We start from the raw sequence: 20,956 nt of genomic DNA on the forward strand, positions 1-20,956 counted from the left end.
ACTGGGTTATCAACTTTTTAAGGAAAATTCTATTAGTCTGACTTGGGTTTCTAACTGTGACAACTATGTCAATATGAGGGGTTGTGTAAAACCCAGGTGGCACAGTAGTTAAGAGCTCAGCTGCTAACCAAAATGTTGGCAGTTCAAATTCACCAGCTGCTCCTTGGAAACCCTATGGGGCAGTTCTACTTTGTCCTACAGGGTTGTTATGAGTTGGAATCAACTCCACAATAATGGGTTTGGGTTTTTCTTCCCTTCTGGGTAAACCCAGATGACCTCAATTACTACACCATAGCGCCATCTACTGGCCTGTTTTATGGACAAAGGCAGTAAATGAAGTTCCAAAGGTGCGTTTCTTACATCCTCTTTTATAGGTTATTACAACTGATCTTTACATCTACCTGTGAGGTAACTACAGTGTCATTCCCATTTTACAGATTGGCAAAAAAAGCCTTTGTTATCCATTTTTCCCCATTCATTTAATTATCTATTAATTACCAGGCACAATACTAGATGTCGGAGTTTCAAAGAGACTAAGTGTCCCTCAGAGGGAATTACAGAACCAGTAGGGTGAGAAAACAAGTAAAGACATATCTGAAAAGGGTACAGTAAGACACCAAAAGGAGGCCAATTCACTTGGGGAGGGAAATGCTTTGCTGGAGATGGTGGTGATCTTGGGGAAGGGTGGGGGGCATGATTCTAAATTCAGAAGACTTCCACAAGCACAGCAGGATGGGTGCCAGGAAGGGCATTTTAGTAAGCAAAGGATGGGTACAGCAAGATCTCAGTGTGGCTCAATAGCAGGGTGCTAGATAAGATACAGCCACAGTCAGGGATGGAGAATGAACCAAGATTCAGGGATCCAAGCATCACATGCAGCGTGGTCCACTCTGCCAGAGTCACACCATAAAGGCCTTTGTTTGCCTTTTTTCATGAACAGAGGGAGTCACCTGAGGGCTTTAAGTCAGTGAGTAATCTGATGTGTTCTGGAAAGATAACCCTGGTAGAGTGAGGACAGAATGACAGGAGAGACAGGAAAATCATTCAAGGGTTTATCATCGAAGTACGGGATGACAACTCTGAACTACATCTGGAGTAGAAGGGAATGGGAGAAGAGACAAGAGATACCGAGGAGACACTGTCAGGCTAGGTGATGAACTAGAGATGGAAGGAGAGGTGAGTGGGGCGACCAGATGATTCCCAGGTTTCTGGTTGACTTGATCATTCATGAAACTGGAAATGAAAGGAGTAGACTTGGAAGACAAGATGATCAGATTGTTGTAAACATTTTAGTCTACCTATGGGACTCCCAGACGTAGCTACACAAAAAGTAGTTGGATAAACAGAATAAAGCTCACTGACTAAATTTGTGGCTAGAAGCTAAGTGCAGGAAAAGCTCACTGGCTGCTTCTCTCAGATAATGTTCTTCTTTTCCCCCAGGTATGAGCAAGGATGCACACACACACACCCTTGACTTCCATACAAACATGGACTTGTGTGTACACGGGTAATTATGTCAAGTGTCAGGTTCTTACTGCGAAGTCAACCGTAGGCAGGATGCCAAATCCGGAGACAGTAATCACAACTTCAGGAGGAGGAACAGAGGCTTTCTCTTCTCAGCCATGCCACCACTGCACGAGGGTAAGATAAATGCCTGTATCTTCAAGTCGATTTCCAAACTCTTTCTTACACTTCGGTAACACAGGCAGAAATGATTTCATGTACAATATTTATTCCTTTGTGATGGCAAATACATAGACCAAGTTCCTACAGATGAAGAACATTTCACGAGTGGACGTGACAAGAGTAATCAAAATGTCTGTTTATTCATTTACAAACCCAGTAACATGAAAAGAAAATCTTAATTTAAATCTAGCTTGATATAAATACAGTGCACAACATTAATACCGTCCATGAAGGGCAGAAATGCTCAGTCACCCTGCGTGCCTAAAGTCACCAGCTCTTTAGAAAAGATTCCATTTACTAAAGTGCCTCGTAAGTCTTCAGGACCACATTCTAACTCTGAACGGGAACAGAAAGGGGCTGAGCTGAACTGCACTTTTTCAAAATGCAAATAATGAATTATAGTACAATAATTACAGTGGCATTTTTATACATTCCAAGAGTTGACCACAGAGGAAAGTGTTAACTGTGCTGCTAGAAAATCCTTCACTGAAACGCAGCTCGAGAAGCTTTCTACCCCCACACACAATTGTTCTGGGGAAGAAGAGGCTATGCAGGGTGGATGGAGACCCACAGACTGAAATGAAGTTACTTCCTTTGTTTTTCTTGCTGCCTAGATCCATCATTTGACATTCTGGAGTGTAAGGCACTAGAACCTGGCTTAGAGAAAAGACGTGCTCTAAGCTCCAGTTCTTGGTGTGCAAAGGAAATCCTGGCATAGATCTTTTGAAACAGATACTAAAAATATCCTCCCCACCTCTTGCAATCTCTGTCATTGAGACAGGAAAACAAGAAGGCAGAAGATAGTCTGCAAAGGATAAAAATAGGTGCATCTAAATATCATGAGAAAAATGACCCATGAAGAAACGTTTAATTCTCCAAGAGATGCAGACATTCTGCTCAGAGAAGTCATTAATCATACTTTACAAGGAACAAGTCTGGAATTTAATGGACAAAGGAAAGGAAAAGACATACAAAAATACTCAGTCCTCTTGGAGATAGTGCATTGGTGGTGATGGAGGACTACAAATGGCAAGTCCTGTACTGACAATGAAGGAGCCTTACAACTCAGCACCTTAAGTGGAGGCCAAAGGTGGTGATGGGGGAGGGAGGCGCTGACAGGTAGGCCTATGGTTTGTTCATTCCTTGCTGCAAGTACACAGGATGTGGCTAATGCCTCAAACATCCTATTATTTCATCTACCATTTTTCCACTCAACTGTGCTTCTCCTGAATCCATGTGCCTGCAAATGGCATATGCAAAATGGAAATTCTTTACTTATGAGAAAAATATCTGTTATCGTGCTGATAAAATACTGTTTATATCAGTGTTTATAAGGGGCAAGAGCGTGCAGAAAGACAAAACAGCAGGAGGCTATTCTTCAGTATTAACCACTGTTGACCAAACCTCTATCTCGTAGGAATTAGAGAGGGCCCTCTGCTTACTACATTGGCCAAGAGGCAATAAAGAGACACAAAAATGAGCCCTGCAGCTAATCCCTGAAAGCAAGCCAGTGCAATTGCTCTATCAGGACACAGTGTTCACGGGTCAACAGGTCATAGAAGATTCCCTTTTATCAGCTACAGGTTATCAAAAGATAGTGAAGGCTCACTCAAACATCCACAAATGTGTCCATAAGCCAGAGGATAAACAGAGCCAGAAATCAATGCCATGGGTCATCTCTTCAGAGAAGCAGTTAACACTTTTAGAAAGCTACTATCATTCCCATACCACTACTGCCATATATATCATGGTGGTGGTGGAGGATGGGGTTAACATTTCAAGTGCATGCAAAAGGCAGGGTAATGTACTGTGAGAGCTGAAGACTCATTTTTTCATCACGTTTTAGTTACTTTCTTGGAAATAGCCCAGGAAAGAAGGGAAGCAGGTAGGACTGTTGGTCTGTACAAGGAGCTACAATCCACGGACAGACTCCTCCGGATGAGAACCAAACTGAAATGACCGTGTTCTACTCCTGCAGAAATGGAGTCTTTGGGGCCAAAGTGAAAACTGGTGTAATCACTGGGCTGGATGGTCTCTGTGTCCCTGGTGTCTCTCAGACTTGGGGCTGCAGGGACCCCTAGAAGAGCAATATGCATGTGACTGAAGCACAGGTTAAAAGACATCAAGCAGGCTATCCAAGTAGTTAAAGTTCTTGTCCCTGTTTGCTCTTAAAACTCTCTTAATTAGAGCCTTTCTGATTTCAGTGCCAGTATCAGGGAAGGGAGATCTTTCTCTTTATTTCTGGTGAAAACATACACAGCCAAACATATACCCATTCAGCAATTTCAGGAAGGGAGATCTTTCTGATGCAACCTTACATGTAAGTCAAATGACCATGGCAGAGTTAAGAAAACAGGATATACATGCAGCATGAGTAACTGGGGGGGAAGAGAGGAATGGTATGTACTTGGAAGATATTTCAAGGGAGGGAGAGGCTCACAGAAGACTTGCAACCCTGGGTCTTCATCTGCTTGAGGCCAACACATTTTCTGTTCCTAGGCTCAAAAAGATTCTTTAATTGAATATGTATGTCATCAAGACAGAAGAGAAGAATGCAGAGCCCTTCTTCCATGGAGTGCAGAAGACATTAAGGACTGATAATTTAAGAGAGAAGAAAGTGCCCAACCACCTAAAGCTCAAGTCCAGCCATGCCACCCATTCACAAGAGACCCAGAGTCCCTCAAATCTCAAGGGAGAGAAGACAGACTCACTGGCTCTCTAGGATGAGTTGTCACATAAGGCAAACACCTGTGGTCCCACTGCCCAAGAGATGGAAATGACATTAAACAAGTGAGGATGTTCTGATTGTCCTTTATTCCTGCTGGACTTGGAGCCAGGCCTCTTGGATCTAGCCCACCTATCAGCAACCCCATTTACTCAAGAGGCTCCTGCCTCTCAGGAGTCCACAGCGCTTCACCATTTGACATCAATGGGTCATCGAGGTTAAATGTCCTCTCATCTGTACTGCCTAAGATGCATATGACACCAGACGGGGCAAAGTAATTCCATGAAAGTCAGGAGAGTCACTTATCTTCAGCTGCCTGTTCAACAAGCTCACACGAGGACCAAATCCACACAAATACCATATTCACAGTGCCTATATTTGAATGGACCAAGGGGCCTCAAGGATGAATTTTAAAGTGCCAAAAGATAAATATGTATGTTTCAGGGCATTCAGTAAACAAGTGATGCCCCAGGAGACCAAATCTTGCCAGGGTCTCAGGAGTATGACACCTATTTATGGACAAGATACTTTCAAACTGCAGTCCCGAGTGCTTGTCCCATCTATCTTCTCCTTCCAGTAAGAGAAGCACTGTTCTGTTGGCGCAAAGGGGGGAAGAGTGCAACAAGAAACAGGAGGCCAGAACTTCTAGCTCTGGTTCACCAGAAAGTCACTGCATGACTTTGGACACAACATCAGATCTACCTCCTACTTCTTAGAAAGGACAACTAATTAGCAAAATAGCAATTAGCTAGAGATTAACAAGTGCAGAAAAAAAGAGAATCCAAAGTCTTAAAACTCCATGTTAAATATGCTTCTGGTGAAACTTCTATTTAAATAATACACTATAATGATGGCATTCTCCACTTTTAAACTGTAGAGAGAACTTTTGTTTTTTCAATTTGGATCTTAATTAAGCGATATAACACTTCTACTTTATAGTTAAATGACAAATATATTGCCACATTTAAGGCTGGAAGAGTAGTATCTATGCATAAACCAAGGATTTATTTTGGATTCAATCGCAAATAAACTTTCATTTACAAAGATGACTTTGGATGGTGCAAATGCTATACGTACCTGAAACATCACAGGTTACCTGTGCCTCTATGTCTTCTGTTTCTATATTCTTAGGACAGTTGGCTCCCTGCTAGTAACTCCTGTTATTTGGCCAAGTGCCCATTCCTGCTCGCCCAAGTCCTTCACAGCTGCTGAGCAACTGCTTTGCTCTCCAGCTAAGCAACACTTCTCCTCCTCCCTCCTCTTTGCCTAGAAGCAGCATCTTTCAGCTAGTTAAATACACATTTGCTCCAAAATAGGTAGGCCTCCAAAACAGAACTTTAATCACACACCCCCTTAATAAATCAACTAAGACCCCAAAAAGGATGGACTAAAGTCAGTCATCAATTAGAAATGGTCCAGCTAGAGAAATGGCAAGAAATGTCTAGAAGGGACAAGGTGCAAGCCTGGTTAAGTGGGTAAACTGAGATCCCAAAGAAATGTCAGAAAAGGCAGACACCTGAGAATTTTAAGCTGTATAACTTTCTTTAATATATTATAGTCCCATGAGAGCTAATGCTTCCAAGATACCAAGACAATAAAGGCTACCGTTCACTTAAAATCTCTAATAGCAGTTTGTCTGCACTTAAGAAAAACAAAACAAAAAAACAGATTAGAGCTATCTATATCCAAGAGAAAATGAAGTGTTGGGACTTGGGACCAGACAGCACAGTCTGTGGTATCTAAGTTTTACCTTCAGAAAAAAGACACTGCTTAAAAATGTGCAGGGCCCTCTTCTGGTACACTAAGTTACTTTCTATTCCACAGGATATGGAGGGACACTACACGAGAAAAGAAAAAGCCTGGGAGAAGAGAGAAGTACCTCTAGGCTTCTGTAACTCACCCTCCATACTGTGCATGCTCCAGGAGAGCCGTGTGGGACATCTACATGTGGCTTGGTCTGCTCTGTGTTGGAGAAAGCAAACTTGGGATTCCAACAGCTCTCTGGACTCTGCATGGCCAGCAAGGTTTAGCTATTCAACCAGGACGACACAACCTACCTTCCCCTCCCTGTTCTCAAGGGAAAGAAACTGATGCTGAGCTAGTGGGCCTGCTGCAGAAGGGACAGGTGAGGCTGAACTGGTAAAGTCAACTGTACCTGGAGAAGAGGAAAACTGAGGTGGGATGCCTGAACTTTCAACAGGTGAAAGAAAAGCAGCACTATTTTAATAGCAGAAAACTCAACTTGGTGGTGGTGTACTTTCTGAGGTCCGACCCTTCAGCTAGGAAAAGCAAAACAAAAGGCAACATGGTTTTTCCCTTTCAAACACTGTGGCTTACTTGTTTATTCGGCTAAAAAAAAAATATCATTCATTATAGATATTAACAAGAGATGAAGAAAATTATAGGCGGGGTTGTCCCAGCCCAAAGCTCTGACAACTGGTTCAGTATGTAGGGAGAACGAGGATGAGGCCAGGTTAACTGTTTGTCTCTGCTGTGGACCAGACAATGTACATGCCAAGCCTCTCGTCAGTGAGGTAGACAATTGTCCTCTTGCTAGAGGTATCAGAGTGCCAAATGCACAGCACAATGTAACAGGAGAGTGATCTGCCTGGCTAAAAGGCACATGCTATTCTATGGAACTGAATCTGACATCTAGCAATCCCACCAAAATTAACAGGTTACTCAGAGAAAAGTTAGCCCGAGGGAGATTACCTCTTGCCCTGAGGCCTGCACATCAGCGTTCCTTGCTTGAAGATACAGTATTTGAAGTCAGCCTGTTACCTTAACCCACTTCTACAAGGAGCCTGCTCCTGTCCTGTCAGACATACTTCCTGTCACCACGGAAATCTGAGATAGGTGAAGGGAGAGGAAAAGCCCAAAGTGAGAATTAGGAGGAGGAGGACTGCAAGAGGAGGAGAAGATGGAAGAGAGGCTTCAGAACAAAAAAATTTAGAGTAGGTAAGTTTAAAATTATACGAAGGAGGAAAGAGATGGAAGGAGAATATTAGAAAAGAAGAGGGAAGGGATCAGATGGAAGAAAGAGATGCTTCTAAGATGTCCTCCTCCGGAAATAAGATGATGGGGGAGGAGGGGAGACTGTCCCGGCATTACTTTCCATGAAAGTCACTTAGCTCCACGTCATCCTTTCGGCGTTTATGGGTAAAGAGGGAGCTGAAGGGGTAGAGCTTGGCCTTGGCCTGGAACCGGTGCCCCGCAATATCAATCTCATACTCTCCCCGGTTGATGAAATCTGCTGTCACCACCTGCTCCTCCCCAGTGTCCTCGGAAAAGTTGTGCACAAAGCCCAGGCACACGTGGCGCTCCAGGGTGAAGCTATAGGCACTGCTGGTGGTTTTGCCAACATACCGCCCGTTTCGGTAAATGGGCTCTCCCCACCAAGGCCAAAGGTCCAGGTCTGTGTCGTGGTCATCCAAAATAAACATCGTGAAGCGCTTATACACCCCGTTCTGCTTCTGCTGCAGCAGGGCATCCCGACCGATGAAATCCATCCCCTAGGAAAGAGAGTAAACGCTGGAATGGGATGGAAAATTATACACTTACATGTCTGCATACACTGAAGCTCTATGAGAGATAAGAAGCTCATTCTTCTGGCAAAGGGGACAGTGTGACTGGGTGGGGCTCAGAGGCTGGAAATAGAATCACTTTTCACTGTACATTCTCTTGAACTCTGATTTTTTAAAAAAACTGTTTATATATTACTTTAAAAAGAAACAAAAAAAATTAGGCAGCAGACTGTGAGAAGACCCATTCGTACAAATAATTATGGCTTATTAATTAAATACCATAATCAACCAGAAAAACTCCCCAGAAAGCACCCAGCCTAAAAGACAGCAAAGCGCTAGAAACAAGTGTTATCCATTATTTATGTTCTCATATTAATTTGTTTTATCCCACAAACAAAATTTTCAGTCTAAGGACATCCTAATAATCATTATTTACCTGATGCTATCACTAAGGTTTCAAATTTTTATTGTTACACTTTTCTTCCCATATCAGCTTATCTTCCCATTCTAATGCTGATTTCACCACTCAGAAGAATGAGTGATAGACTGGAGTGTGGGTATACACAGTACCTTCTCTAATTTCACCCGAAACTCTCGTCCACATTCCAGGGGTGTTGTGCAGGTATTTAAATCCTGACCCCAGAAGGCAAAAAACTTCTCAATTCGGAGACTACGAAGAGCATAATACCCAGCATTTCGGATTCCATATTTCTGTCCAACATTCATCACTTCATTGTACACATGTAGGGCATACTACCGGGAGAGATGAAGGGTTAGTAACCAACAGACACTTCAGAACTGGACACAGAATATGTCTGGGAGTGCCTGACGGCTAACACTATTAACTCAGACAAAGGAGAAGGTTGTCTTCCCAGGATGTCTCATTCTCAACAGCCTAAGGAGCTACAGCCCAGGAGTAGTGAGCTGGTGTCACCATGTCAGGCTGGCAGACAGCCTCAAGTCTGACAGCTCTGTGTGCTGGTACTAGCTATAAGGAAAGAGATAATCTTGTACACTGCAGAACTATTTATGACAGCAAAGGGGTAGGAACACCATAAATGTTTATGAGTACCAGACTGGTTAAATAAATTGTGACTCAACCATATGATGGAATACTAGGTCAATGCTTCAAAAAAAAAAAACAGTAGAAGCTCTTTCTCTGCAGGTATTGACATATAAAGATCTCTAAGATAAATTGTTAATTAAAAAAAACCAGATGAGGAACTGCAGTATGCTTCCATTTGTGTTTTTTAGAAGAGGGGTAAGCTGGAGGAATCCCTGAATCTGTTACTCTGAGGAAATTTTTGAACCTTGAACTGAAACTGTTCCCTGAAGTCATCTTCAAACTAAACAACAGTTTAGTTGAATTAATAAAGAATGTTCACCTTGAGCACTGCGCTCTTTTAAAGTATTATCTATATCCGATCAAAATGACAACAGTAACTCTAAAGCACAGATGAGTAGTTTTTGGGGCAGTGAGCCTAAGTCAATCGTACTGAAACAGTATGGGGAGAAAGTAGCAGGAACGGTGATCCAATGTGAAGAATGTAACCAATGTCACTGAACTGTACGTGTAGAAATTGTTGAACGGGTGGATGATCTGCTGTGTATATTTCACCAAAAATAAAATACTTAAAAAAAAAAAAGGGTAAGAATGTCTTTGAATTTGCTTACATCTGCATAAAAATTAGGTAAGGCATGCAAAAAGCTAATACTAATATCACTGGTGGTGATTGTTGGTGGAAACTGGTCAGACAGTACTGAACACTTCTTATTGCTTTTTTTCTAAACCATATGAATGTATTACCTTTTAAAAAAATTTAAATAACTCAGATAAACATTTAAAAATCTCTTCAATGACGCCTACCTCAACTACAAAGGCCCAATTGGACACAGCTATATCTACACCTCCTAGGAGTTCTGGGCAATGAGGAGGAGCCCTCTCACCTCAATGGGGATGTAAAGCATGAATCCCGGCTCTCCTGTGTGAGTCATGCTCATCACCCGGATGCCATTTGCATAGCCCACACTCATCTCCTGAGGAAACAAAGGGAGAAAGTCAGCCTTGGAAACTCTTCAGTGGGAATGGGCACTCAAATTCCATCTGTTAAAGGAATGAATGCTCAAGGTAACCCCCACTCATTAACTCCGGGCCTTAAACAAGATACATGTAAATCAAAGAATTTCATCCTGACAATGGCCTGTTTCCAAGTACTGCAGTCTCTGAGAATGGAACACAGCCTTTATAGTATCCTTTTCCACAGAATTCACCACTTCAGGAGTTTTAGACAAGTTGATGGGACAAGCGGAAGCAAAGTCTTTGACAAGCATGAAATATTTATCTTCGCGAAGTCCTGGCAAAGAACTGTTTTATGTTTTAATCAGGGCTTTTGGGAGCAATGAAGACTGGGAGGCTCTGCAGAGACAAATCCCAGGCACCTGCCACACAAAGTTGATGCCTGATGACTACAGAACACGATTCATCTGTCACCCTGGTCTCGGAGACCTGGTTTCTGATTTTCAAAACACGTTTTTAGCTACCTAACAGGGGTCACTGATTCAACCACTGTTCCTATAAGGGAAAGTGGCAAGTCCCAGATGCTGCGAAAGCAAACTGCTTCCGGAGGAAGTCTGACACAATGGGGCACTCTCTAGGGCCAAGAGTATGAATCATTCCTTCCAGGAAGCAGAGAGTACCATGAAGGGGTTTGCTGAGAGCTAACTGTGGAGAGTTTTCTGTTGCTTCCCCTTTGCCGCGGAAAAAAAGGAAAACTATAAAAACACTTTGTAGATGGATCCCAACTTTGGTCTCAACTTCAAAGAGCCTCCATCAGTACTGTCTCCTACTTGCTCCTTATAGGCTGGACTTCTCTTACCAGCTGCCTCCTATTCAGTTTGCATTTCTTTTACTAAGTTACAATTTGTTTCACTCAGCTATAGTCATGCCTTAGAAGAAAGAAAATTATGTAAGTTGTTTAGGGATTCACCCAAGCATTTCTTACCTGAAGATGCCACATAAAAAGAAGTTACTCTGTATATGAAAAAGAGGAAGCACTGCATGGAGAAAAAGGGGTCTTAGAGGCCTTGGTGGTGCAGTGGTTAAGAGTCTGGCTGCTAACCAAAAGGTTGGCAGTTTGAATCCACCAGCTGCTCTGTGGAAACCCTATGGGGGCAGTTCTACTCTGTCCTATAAGGTCGGGATCGACTTGATGGCAACAGGTAACACTCAGGTAAGTTACATCTACCTTGTTGTTGTCGTTAGGTGCCGCTTAGTCAGTTCCAACTCACAGAGACCCTATGTACAACAGAACAAAACACTGCCTGGTCCTGTGCCACCCTCACAATCAAAATCCACCCTAAAGATACCCTAATGCTTATTAAATAAGAAGACCTTGAAAGAGGGAAAAAAAGGAAATGAATTTACTCAGCCATTTCTTGTTTGCTTACGGGTTAAAACATTCTTTTTGGGTGCAGTGCCAGAAGAATAATATGTAACTGCCACTATTATAAAAGAAAAATTTCCATCCATTTAAAAAATAGAACTTTACTATCACTCACCTTGCAAAAGAGGCTTGGGAAGTGGTCAGGAGTCATAGGAGCATAGGACAACTCGGACAGAACATCCACAGCTCGGGGGCCAATCAGATTGAGGGCTAAACAGAAAAGAACAATCTTTTTTTTTGCCAGGTGAACAGCTGGGGTCATGGGAAAGGTTCATTCTGTGCTTGCTCATTTAAGGCCAAGCCTGGGTGGTAAGACTATGAAAGCATCCCTGTGCACAGCAATCTAAGCTTGAATACAGAGCATCCTGATTCACCTCTCTATTGACAGGCCTGCTAAATACAGCAACTGTCAGTACTGGTGTGACAGCACCTGGCTAGAATGTTTCCTCTTCCTGGGTACACAGGAAGACAGCATTCCACAGCCTCCCTTGCAGTTAGCGTGGGATTACAAGACCAAGTCCTGGCTAATGGGACATGAGCTTGTTTCCAGGGCTGGCCATCACCCCCCCTGCACAACTCCTGTTCTTTCCCCCTCCCACTGACTTTAAAAACCAAAGGTTCCAAATGGTGTGGTGATATGATGGAAAAAGCTCTGACAGAAACCAGTGCCTGGAGGAGAGCCCTGGAGGACAGGTATCCAACTCACCCTGGACTCTGATGCTTGTGACAGCAGCTGGTCCTAATTACACGTCAACTACCTAGTATAGGCTAGTCCTAGAAAACAATTTTTATCCAATAAGAGTCTACAGTTTGCCAATCTGCTAGCAAGAAGTTAATCATGTTTGCTACTACGAGGAATTGAGAACGAGTGTTTGGGAGAGTAAACGCTAGGGGCAAAGGGCAGAAGCCAGTTAAGTAGGTGGAGGGAGGCGTTGAACCTGGAGTGGGGTGCTAAAAGAGGAGGGGCTGCTCCCCTGCCAGGACTGCTGAGGAAGGAAACTCAGTCATCCTAATAATAATAATAAACAAAAGCTAAGGGGAATTTTTGATGAAAATATTTAGGTAATAGAAAAATTCTTTGAAATTTTTTTTTACTCATTCATTCAACAAATACTTGAGTTCCTAAATGCTAGCTGTAGGGGATATAAAAGTGAACAAAACAGAAATACTAACTCATTTCATATTTCATTTATAAAAAAGGGAGGAAGTTTCAGAGATCAATTTTCTATGACCAGAGAGCTTCATCCACACTAATTTTGACATTCGTCTTCTAATGTCAAATATAAAGAAGACAAATGTTGAAGATAAATCTGGAACTACCGGCCTTTCCTTGCTCAACTAGCCCCAGAGGCCACTTACCAGTGTATTTCCAGCTGACGTCCTCCAGAAGCAGGTTGCTGTCTTTTGGCATGTGCTTCTTAAGCCAGGACCAACAGTGGACCTGCTGGTCAGTTGGAGAAATCATGAAGAAACTGAAAGCGAGAACCAAGAGTAATCAAAATCAGGTAGCAAAAGATTCAAGAAGCAATTACGTTTTTATCTAGGTTTTTTTAAAAAATAATTTGTTTGTTCCTGGTGTTGAGAATACACACAGAACATACACCAATTCAACAATTTCTACATGTACAATTCAGTGACACTGATTACATTTTTCAAATTCTGCAAGCACTCTCACCCTCCTTTTCTGAGTTGTTCCTCCCTCGTTAACATAAACTCACTGCCCCCTAGGGTTCCTATCTAATCTTGCAAGTTGCTGTTGTCATTTTGATCCCGCATAGCTAGATCTTAAAAGAGCACAATGCTCAAGACAGATATTCTTTACTTGTTAAGTGAAACCATTTGGTTTTAAGGAGACTTCAGGGGTATTTTTGAACAAGGTTTAAAGGTTATCTGAGGGCTATAGTTTCAGGGGGTCATTCAGCCTTGATGGCTCCAGAAATTTTGGAATCCATGAGAATTTTAAATTCTGTTCTGCATTTTTGACCAAGATTCTACAGAAATGTGATCAAAGTGTTTAGTAATGGTAGCTGGGCACCATCCAGCTCTTCTAGTCTCATGGCAAAGGAGGCAGTTGTTCATGGAGGCAATGAGCTACACATTCAATTTTCTCCTCCTATTCCTGACTCTCCTTCCTCTGCTGCTGCACGCGAACAGAGACCAAGAACAGAGACAAGAACAGAGACCAAGAACAGAGACCAAGAACAGAAGCGCTAAACATGGTATTCAGCCAATTAACTGGGATGTCCCATGAAACCATGACCCTAAACCTCCAAAAAGGGGAACCAAATCCCATGAGGTGTTTGGTTGTACATAAGCAGCCTCAGCAGCTACTCTTTTTGTTGTTGTTGTAAATATATCTATCACACAACTTCTGCCAATTCAACTTTTTACAGATGTACAACTTACTGACAGCAATTACATTAATTGGCTGTGCAACCCTACCCTTAATCAATCCTATTTTTCCATCACTACAAACTGAAACTCAGTATTCCATAAGCAATAACGTCCCCTTCCCCCCTCTCTCCCACCGTTGGTAACCACTAATAAATTTTGGTCTCTATACATTTACCTGTTCTTGTCTTTTTTATATAAGTGAGTCATATAATATTTGTCTTTTGTGTTTAACTTATTTCACTCAGCATACTGTCTTCAAGCTCCATCCACATTGTAGTATGTATCAAGACTTCATTTCTCTTACTGGCTGAGTAGCATTCTGTTTTATGTATAGACTACATTTTGTTTATCCATTCCTCTGTTGATGGGCATTTAGGTTAACAGTGCTGCAATGAACACTTGTGTACAAGTATCTGTTTGAGTCTCTGCTTTTAGGTCTTTTGGGTATAAACCTAGGAGTGGAATTGCTGGGTCATACTGTAGTTCTACTTTTAGTTTTTTCAGGAACTACCACACTGTTTTCCACATTTTGCATTCCCAGCAGGAACGGATAAGGGTTCCAATTTCCCCACATTCTTGCCAACACTTTTGTTTTTTTAAAAAATCTTAGCCATCCCAGTTGGAGTGTGGGAGTGAAATGGTATCTCATAGTGGTTTTGATTTTCATCTCTCTGATGGCTAATGACACTGAGCATCTTTTCATGTGTTTGGTGGCCATCTGAAGGTCCTCTACCATGAAATGTCTATTCAAGTTCTTTGCTCATTTTATGACTGGGTTATTTGTCTTTTTGTTGTTATGTTGAAGTTTTATACATACTTTGGTTATAAGATTCTTAAATGGTTTCCGAAGATATTCTCCCAGTTAGTAGCTTGTTTTTTCACTTTTTTGGTAGTCTTCTGATGAACAGAAGTTTCTAATTTTTATGAGGTCCCATTTATTTATTTTGTCTTTTGCTGTTTGTGCTTTTGCTATTATATTAGATAATCTATTGCTCAAAGCTAGGCTTGACAGCTTTGCCCCTGCATTTTCTTCTAAGAATTTTATACTTTTAAGTTAAGTTTTCATTTAGTCCTTTAATCCATTTTGAATTTGTTTTTGTGTATGGTGTAAGGCATGGATCCTATTTCATTTTTCTGCATGTGGAAATCCAATTTTCCTAATACCATTTATTGAAGAGACTCTTTCCCCATGGAATGGACTTTGCATCCTTGTCAAGAATCAGTTGACCACAAATGTGTGGGTTCTCACCTAGTTTGGGGGCAATGTGTAGAATAGTGGCAAATGATCTCTTAGGTTTCAGGGACGGCCAGGAGCACCATTCTAGATTTACCACATAATGACAACACAGAAGATTCTAGCTTCCTGATAGTGCCAAAAAATTATACAGACATATGAACACAAAACATGGCATCTTCTGCTGGTAGGACAACTAACTCTTCTATACTGAGTTTTACATAAATCTGGTTAGTTTCTTCTCTTTTATTTCTTTTTGTACTGTGCTGCTAATGAACTGGCTGGGAATTAATGGTTTTTTTTTTTTGTCTTCAGTCTAATTATGATTTCCTGGAAAAATGAGTTAGGGTCTCTGCTCTGCTACAGTGCCCTTAAGGAACCAGTGTGCTGGAGGCAGCAGAGCAGGGCGGTAGCTAAGCTCACCTGCGCTTGTTTATTCGTGCTATGCTGCAGTCATTCTCATACCCTCCGCTCTCATTGAGCATGCCGGTATGCACGATGTGGCCCACGGGCACGTCAAGGTCATTGGAGAAGAGGTACTGTAGAATTTCTAATGCCTGATCCCCGGTGGACTGCAGGATTAGGGAACAAAGCAGAGACAGTGAGCACAATAGCATCTGGCTGGGTAACACAGCCTGAAGAGCAATGAAACTTACTGAGAAAATTCAATTAGCCAGCAACAACGTTTGCAGATTTACTCTACTGCAAGACGCTCGAGGGAAAGTTAGCTACTGATTCTAATGATAAATGGGCTTCCTTAAGCAAATTAAAAACCAGAAATAAAGAGTTAAAATTCAGAAAGATGTTATACTACTGATGAAACACTAAAATATTCCAGAGTTCTTACCAAATCAATTTTGAAGTGACAGACAGTAAACAGGTGGCATTCAATAAAAGTTCCCTAATCTGTTATTTTGGCTCCCCAAATACTTACCGTTATTTCAAACTTTGTAAAAGAGGACATGTCAATCACACACACAGCCTCCTTACAACACTTGACTTCAGACTCCACAATGTCAAACCAATCTGGCTTATAAAAGGTCTTGCTCTGTTCCAATGCCAGGAGGTCTACAGAACAGAAAAATGAAAAGTAGAAAGAAAAGGATGGGATTTACAACTGGGGCTCTCATTATATAGTTTACTATAGTATAACAGACTTTTATTCCTTATTCTTCTAGGAACACAACCTAGTATATATATGTTCTAAAATAAACTTTACCAACACTCAGGACCAAAACAAAACAAAACACCCCAAAAACAAGAATGTGACTTCTTACCTTTATCAGGTGGAACAAAGTACTTTGGTCTCTCAAATCCATGTTTCTCCATCCATCGGGCTCCTTGTGCATCCAAACGGTCATACAGAGGAGATGTGCGTAGCTGCCTCCCAGTCTGGAAGTCCCAACGGGGAACCTTCAGATCATACAACAGAGCTAGAAGAGATAAGAATGGTCTATCAAAGCCCAAGTCAGAGTCTAGAGCTGAATACCCAATATACACTAGACTCTGGAGTCGCTCCTACTTTCCAGGCTAACATAGCCTAATATGCTAAACATTACCAAGTATAACAGGCATGCTCCAGAAGAAGGGTAGTATTGCAAGGGCTGGTATTATCTCTTCATAAGGTATATAGCTATGAGTCATGTAAAGCCTTTAGGTCTCCATTAACAATAATACTTCCAAATTAGTAGGTAGAAACACGGGGAGAAAGGTCATAGTTCTAAAAGGTCCTAAGCTCCACAGCACACATGAAGGTGGGACACACGCAGTTATATAGTGTGAAAAAATGGCACTTGCTTCTTTATAGTGCCTATGTTGTTGGGATCTCAGACCTGTTACAGACATTTCCTCTCTAATCGATTTCTGGAGTGAAAGGGCACGTATCACACCTTGATTTGGTAGCTCTGAAATCTGAGAGGTTACATAGTATTGTCCCAGTGCCATTATTCACATAACAAAGCAAGGGTCAGAATCCATTTCTCCTAATGTCTAATCTGCAACAGCAGTCAGTAAAAACAGCCAGAAAGAGTGTGACCTCCAGTCCCTGCCGAAGAGAAGATTTGACTTCACACCATTCCAAACAGAAGGTACATAGGGCTTGGGGAGGCTGGGCAGTAGGGGAGAAGGAAGCCACCATGCTGGTTTCCTTGTACTGTGAGACTCTGTGACTCTCCTCTGGTACTTTAGGCTCTATTCTTCCCTTCCCCATGTTCGATGATGTCTGCAATTTCTATCCTATGAGAATCAGAGAAGGCTATCCTAAACTGTCATGTCACCAAGGAGAAATTCAAGCTCAATTACAATTGGCACAGATTCTAAAGTAATTATGGATAGGTAAATCTAGGCTTATACTAGTTCAATGTTTTAACCAAAGTATTTGCTAAAAATAAAGGACCTTAACAGGGACACATACTGCCTCCAGGTCCTGCATCTCTCACTGGATGTTAAGGTCTCTGCCAAAGGCCAAAAGCGAGCACTCAGGAGCTACAGACTATTCGCAGGTCTTATTGTGAATACAGTCCAGCTACTAAACCAACAGTTTATTCTTAATTAAGAATGCTGGTCAGAGCCAATGCAGAAATTTAGTTCTGAGCATAAATGTGCCTTAAATACTTAGAAATACTTGGCAAAGTCTAGGAATATTTCCTCAGTACAGGGAAATAAAATTGCAACCTGTCAGAACCCACATGATTTGGTTCAACTCTTTTTTTAATAATTTATCTTTTTGTTGTTGTTGAGAATATGCACAGCAAAAATATGTATCAATTCAAGTTTCTACATGTACAATTCAGGGCCATTGGTTACACTCTTTGAGTTGTGCAACCATTCTCACCCTTCTTTTTTGAGTTGTTCCTCCCCCATTAACATAAACTCACTGTCTTATAAGGTTCCTATCTAATCTTTCCACTTGCTGTTGTAACTTTGATCCCATATAGATAGTTCTTATAGGAGCTTAATACTCAAGGCAGACATTCTTTACTAGCTAAGCTAAACTACTGTTTGGTTTTAAGAAGGCTTCAGGGGACATTTTTGGTTTAAGGTTTAAAGATTATCTCAGGGCAACTGTTTCAGGGGTTCATCTAGCCTTTATGGCTCTAGAAATTCTGGAGTCAATGAGAACTTTAAATTCTGTTCTGCATTTTCCCTCCTATGATCAGGATTCTTCTATAGAATATTTGATCAAAATGTTCAGCAATGGTAATCAGGCACCATCCAGCTCTTCTGGTCTCATGGCAAAGGGGGCACTTGTTCATGGAGGCAATTAACTACACATTCCATTTCCTCCCCCTATGCCTGACTTTCCTTCTTCCTCTGTTGCTCGAGGCAGATGGAGACCAACTGTTGTGCCTTGGATGCCCGCCTACATAGTGTTTTCAATGGCTGACTTTTCAGAAGCAGATCAATGGACCTTTCTTCCAAGGAGCCTCTGGATGGACTCAAACCTCCAACCTTTTGGTTAGCAGCAGAGTGTGTTATTGGTTCAACTCTTGATACAAAAGCTGTCTCTAAGGGCTTAGTGGAAAATAAATCAAAGACAAGGTAGAAAAAGAAGTTAAATGAAGAGGCCCATCCTTCAAAGTTGGAGGGAGCCAAGAGCAAGCGGAAAGACAGCAGGAATGTATGGCTTGCATTTACATGAGAAGTGGTCTCCGATCATGTAGTGCAGGCAAAAGTCACTAGCGAAGCCTTAAGCTTCGAGTACAACTTGGCACATACTCTGCCTTGGAAACTGAGCAATGATCTCAAAGACCAAGCAAGGAGTGAGAGAGCATTTACTTTGATACGGGGTGTTTCAAAGCAAAGTCGGAAGGAAGCAGTGCTGGGTATCCAGGAATTACCTCTTGTAAATTCTATTCTAATTTCCTGTTCCCAGAAGGCCTGAAACAGTCAAACATCTGAAGTGAAATTCAGTGAAGTTATTAAAGAACTGAGAAAAGCCTGTCCTTCTGAAAGACACCTGCACCTAGTTGCCACTGGGATAAAGTTTCACTTACGCATGACTTCCATGACACGGTGGCGCAGAAAGGTGCGGCTGCTCTGGAGGGCTCCAAAACGTTTCAAGTCCAACTCCCAGACGTTTTCTGAGGGATAACCATATACCATCCATTCAGCGAGGTACCTGTTTAGAAGGGAGAAAAGTTGTAGGGTCTCAGATGTGATATTGAAGAAGCACTGGACTAGGAATCAAGAAACAACAGAATCAAAAGCCTTATCTTGTCGGAGACTAACCAGTTGAATAATTCTAGGCTATTTCATTAACTTTTCTTGAAAAAAGAAGGATCAATTTACTGCTCTCACAAAACCACTATAAGGATTTTACTTCCAACAATAAGATTCCCTAGAAAGTGTTTAAGACATAAGCCACATATATGAAGAAAAAAGACTAAAACTCACACAAACATATTCTAATTTTTACATCTAGTGGGTTATTTCTGTAAAACAGTCGCCCTGGGAGGTTATACAGTTATCTGACCATATCTCCTCTGCTCCAAACATTTTTGGTAACTCCTCTTCTGTAACTGTTTTTAGTGTCATCTTCTAAGTCGCTCAAGAAAACGGACTTCATTAATTTATATCAGTACCTAGTTTTTAAAATAAAAATTTGTATTACCCAGGCAGATCATCAAACTCAAATATACACTCAAAGGACCAACATTTGTTATGACTGAAAAACATACAAACGAACATCCCACAGGCCCTGTGACTAACTCCAAACAAGGACTTCCAATAAGGTTTTGCACAATGACAACATTTCTGGAATATGAGGCAAGGCTTTGTGGTGCTTACTTTGAAGGTGACAACTCTCAAACTGCATGTACCTTAGTAATAATATATTAAATATATTACAATAACACAAACAAGTAATTCTAGAAGGATATAAGCCCAGCAAGCTGACATATGGTCATAGTTGACTCTAATGAGAAAGACTTACTTGCCAGCTCCTCCACTGAATGACAGGCCAGCAGAGTTCATTCCTGCCAGGACGAAGTAGCCCTGAACCGTGGGAGACTCGCCCATGATGCACCTCATGTCTGGTGTGAAGGTCTCAGGGCAATTCACCAACTTCATGATCTCCAGAGCCTCCAACTGTGGCATCCTACGCAGAAGGGAACTCAACAGGGGCTCTGAGCAATAAAAACAAACCGAGTCCTTATCTTCTGGGAATTCAAAGACTTTCAAACCCTTATACTTTTTTTAACTCCCTCTCCTTTCAGAAAATCTCTTGGAAGAGATTTTTTAAGAAGAGCCAACTAGGCCATTTGTCAGAAAGCAGAAACCTTGGTGGAATTACAGAACACACTTGCAAAATGCTTGGCGTAAAGACTGAGAAAGATACTCCTTACAAAAGCAAGGAGCTACAGACTAGCAAATAATACATACAGCTATAGATAATAATCTCTCAGGGGTCAGTACACGTGGATAAACTCTTAATAGCACCCCAAGAGATTGCAATAAAAGGCAGTATTTTCCCAAGTTGGAATAGGTATGAAAGACAGATCCTCACCCTGTTTTAAAGGAAGTCCATCACCTGGGAAGAATCCAGTGGAACAGGGGTAATAAATGGAAATCAGATGAGTTAACATCTGTCAAAGCTGGTTGGTGGGTACATAGAGGGTTCCTTATACTATTCTCTTTACTTTAAAGTTTGAAATTTTTCATAATAAGAAGTTTATTCAGAAAAAAAGTCCACAACGAGTAGGAGGGAAACTTTTCATTATAGACTCTTTCCTATTTTTTTTTTTTTTTAGTATTTTATTGTACTTCAGGTGAAGGCTTACAGAACAAATAGTTTCTCATGAAACAGTAGTACACATGTTGTTTTATGACATTGGTTAACAACCCCACAACATATTAACCCTCTAAACTCTCAACCTCTTTCCTATTTTTTGAATTCGGAATCACATGACTATGTTAACTACTCAGCAAATAAAATTAAACTTACGAAAAA

At 41.5% G+C, this 20,956-nt stretch overlaps 1 protein-coding gene across 5 annotated transcripts in view; it reads right to left on the minus strand.

Annotated features, from left to right (window-relative positions):
- Positions 1 to 1,148: 1,148 nt before the first annotated feature.
- The window catches only part of PDPR (pyruvate dehydrogenase phosphatase regulatory subunit), a 40,441-nt gene continuing 20,633 nt past the window's right edge, over positions 1,149 to 20,956 (minus strand). For 4 of the 5 annotated variants that reach the window (XM_023741900.1, XM_023741899.1, XM_004387812.2 and 1 more), the window contains 10 exons: positions 19,940 to 20,132; positions 19,002 to 19,126; positions 16,284 to 16,439; positions 15,941 to 16,074; positions 15,430 to 15,578; positions 12,738 to 12,850; positions 11,494 to 11,588; positions 9,883 to 9,972; positions 8,506 to 8,688; positions 1,149 to 7,923 (listed from right to left, as the gene is read on the minus strand). In XM_023741900.1, the coding sequence (XP_023597668.1) occupies positions 7,519 to 7,923; positions 8,506 to 8,688; positions 9,883 to 9,972; positions 11,494 to 11,588; positions 12,738 to 12,850; positions 15,430 to 15,578; positions 15,941 to 16,074; positions 16,284 to 16,439; positions 19,002 to 19,126; positions 19,940 to 20,132 (1,643 nt within the window). In that variant the 3' untranslated portion in view covers positions 1,149 to 7,518. The other variant, XM_023741902.1, reaches the window with a different exon arrangement.

Source organism: Trichechus manatus, unplaced genomic scaffold, assembly GCF_000243295.1.
Source record: "Trichechus manatus latirostris isolate Lorelei unplaced genomic scaffold, TriManLat1.0 scaffold00194, whole genome shotgun sequence".
NCBI classification, from domain to species: Eukaryota; Metazoa; Chordata; class Mammalia; order Sirenia; family Trichechidae; genus Trichechus; species Trichechus manatus.